This window comes from Propithecus coquereli, unplaced genomic scaffold (assembly GCF_000956105.1).
Source record: "Propithecus coquereli isolate 6110/MARCELLA unplaced genomic scaffold, Pcoq_1.0 Scaffold723, whole genome shotgun sequence".
NCBI lineage: Eukaryota > Metazoa > Chordata > Mammalia > Primates > Indriidae > Propithecus > Propithecus coquereli.
The window spans coordinates 63,965-65,641 of record NW_012153319.1 but is presented as its reverse complement, the minus strand read 5'-3'; the positions used below and the strand labels follow the sequence as shown (position 1 = coordinate 65,641).

The following is a 1,677-nucleotide window of genomic DNA, read 5'->3' as shown; positions in this document are numbered from 1 at the left end:
ACATGGTGGCTCACGCCTGTAATCCTAGCACCTTGGAAGACCGAGGCAGGATGATTGCTTGAGGTCAGGAGTTTGAGACCAGCCTGAGCAGGAGTCAGACCCTGACTCTACAGAAAATACAAAAATTAGGGAGGCGTGGTGGTAAGTACCTGTAGTCCCAGCTACTTAGGAGGCTGAGGAAAGAGGATCGCTTGAGCCCAGGAGTTTGAGGTTACAGTAAACTGTGATGACACCAGTGCACTCCAGCCAGGGCAACAGAGTGAGACTCTGTCTCAAACAAAACAAAACAAAACACCCCTTAAAATCGATATCTAAACAGAAAATGTAACCCCAAGAAAACACAGGAGAAGATCTTTAAAACCTGAGGTTAGATAAGAAGCCTTTAGACCTAACACGAAAAGCATCATCCATATGCAAAAAAAATTGATAAATTGGATTTCAAAATTTAAAAGCTTTTGCTTTACAAAAGACACTGTTACAAGAATGAAAAGAAAAGCTACAAATGAAAAGAAAATAATTGCAAATCACATATCCAACAAAGGACTTACATCTAGACTATATAAAGAAATCTTGGGGCCAGGCACAGTTGGCTCACACTTTGGGAGGCCAAAGGTGGAAGGATCGCTTGAGGACAGTCCAGTCCTCAGGAGTTGGAGACCAGTCTTGGAAACATACCGAGGCCCCCATCTCTATAAAAAAAAATTAAAAATTAGCCAGGCATGGTGGCGTGCACCTGTAGTCCCAGCTACTCAAGAGGCTGAACCAAGAGATCACGTGAACCTAGGTGTTTGAGGCTGCAGTAGGCTACGATCATGTCACTGTACTCCAGCCTGGGCAACAGAGTAAGATCCTATCTCAAAAAACAAACAAACAAAAAAGAACTCGAAAAACTTGCCAATAAGAAAATAATCAACTGACTCAAAATGGCAGCAAGGGAAGCTCCAGGGGTCAATTCCTCTACCAAAATGACCAGTGAACTGGAAAAAAATTATTAGAATCAACTATTTCAAACTCTAGAACCTGATCAAACACTTATTTATAACAACCAAAGGCTTGATGAAAGAGAGTGGCTGCTGATTTTGGTAAGAAAATGACTTCCTTGAACCAGCTGCCATACCCTACTCTTCAGCCCAGCCACCCACAGCTATAGGGATAGAAGCCCATGTTCTTGGGGTGGCTGGCTGGTGCCAGGGTGGGCAGTGGGGACTCTGACCTACAAAAATCTGGTTTATGCACTTTAGTTGGTCTGGCTGATCCCTGTGGAACTAGTACATAGTTGCCTTGGTTTCAGCCTTCTCATGTTGCAGTTGTTTTCACAAGTGGCTTCTACTGGAAGATTTAAAGGGATGGGAACACTTTTTTTCCCCTTTTGTGAGCCAGATTTAAGAAAATCTTTATCAGGACAATGGTTGACCAAAGAGATAATGAAACAGGCCAGGTGCACTGGCTCATGCCTGTAATCCCAGCATTCTTGGAGGCAAGGCGGGAGGATTGCTTGAGTTTAGGAGTTAGAGACCAGCCTAAACAAGAGCGGGACCCTATCTCTACAAAAACTAGAAAAATTAGCTGGTCACAATGGCGCGTGCCTGTACTCCCAGCTACTCCAGAAGCTGAGGCAGGAAGATCACTTGAGCCCAGGAGCTTGAGGTTGCTGTGAGCTAGGCTGACTGATACCGC

The 1,677-nt window shown here is 44.4% G+C and overlaps 1 protein-coding gene across 1 annotated transcript in view; it reads right to left on the bottom strand.

Annotated features, from left to right (window-relative positions):
• Window positions 1-411, bottom strand: part of LOC105824233 (testis-specific serine/threonine-protein kinase 1-like) — a 9,088-nt gene extending 8,677 nt beyond the window's left edge. The window contains 1 exon segment of the mRNA XM_012661605.1: window positions 372-411. Coding sequence (XP_012517059.1) covers window positions 372-411 — 40 coding nt within the window.
• Between the last annotated feature and the right edge of the window lie 1,266 nt (window positions 412-1,677).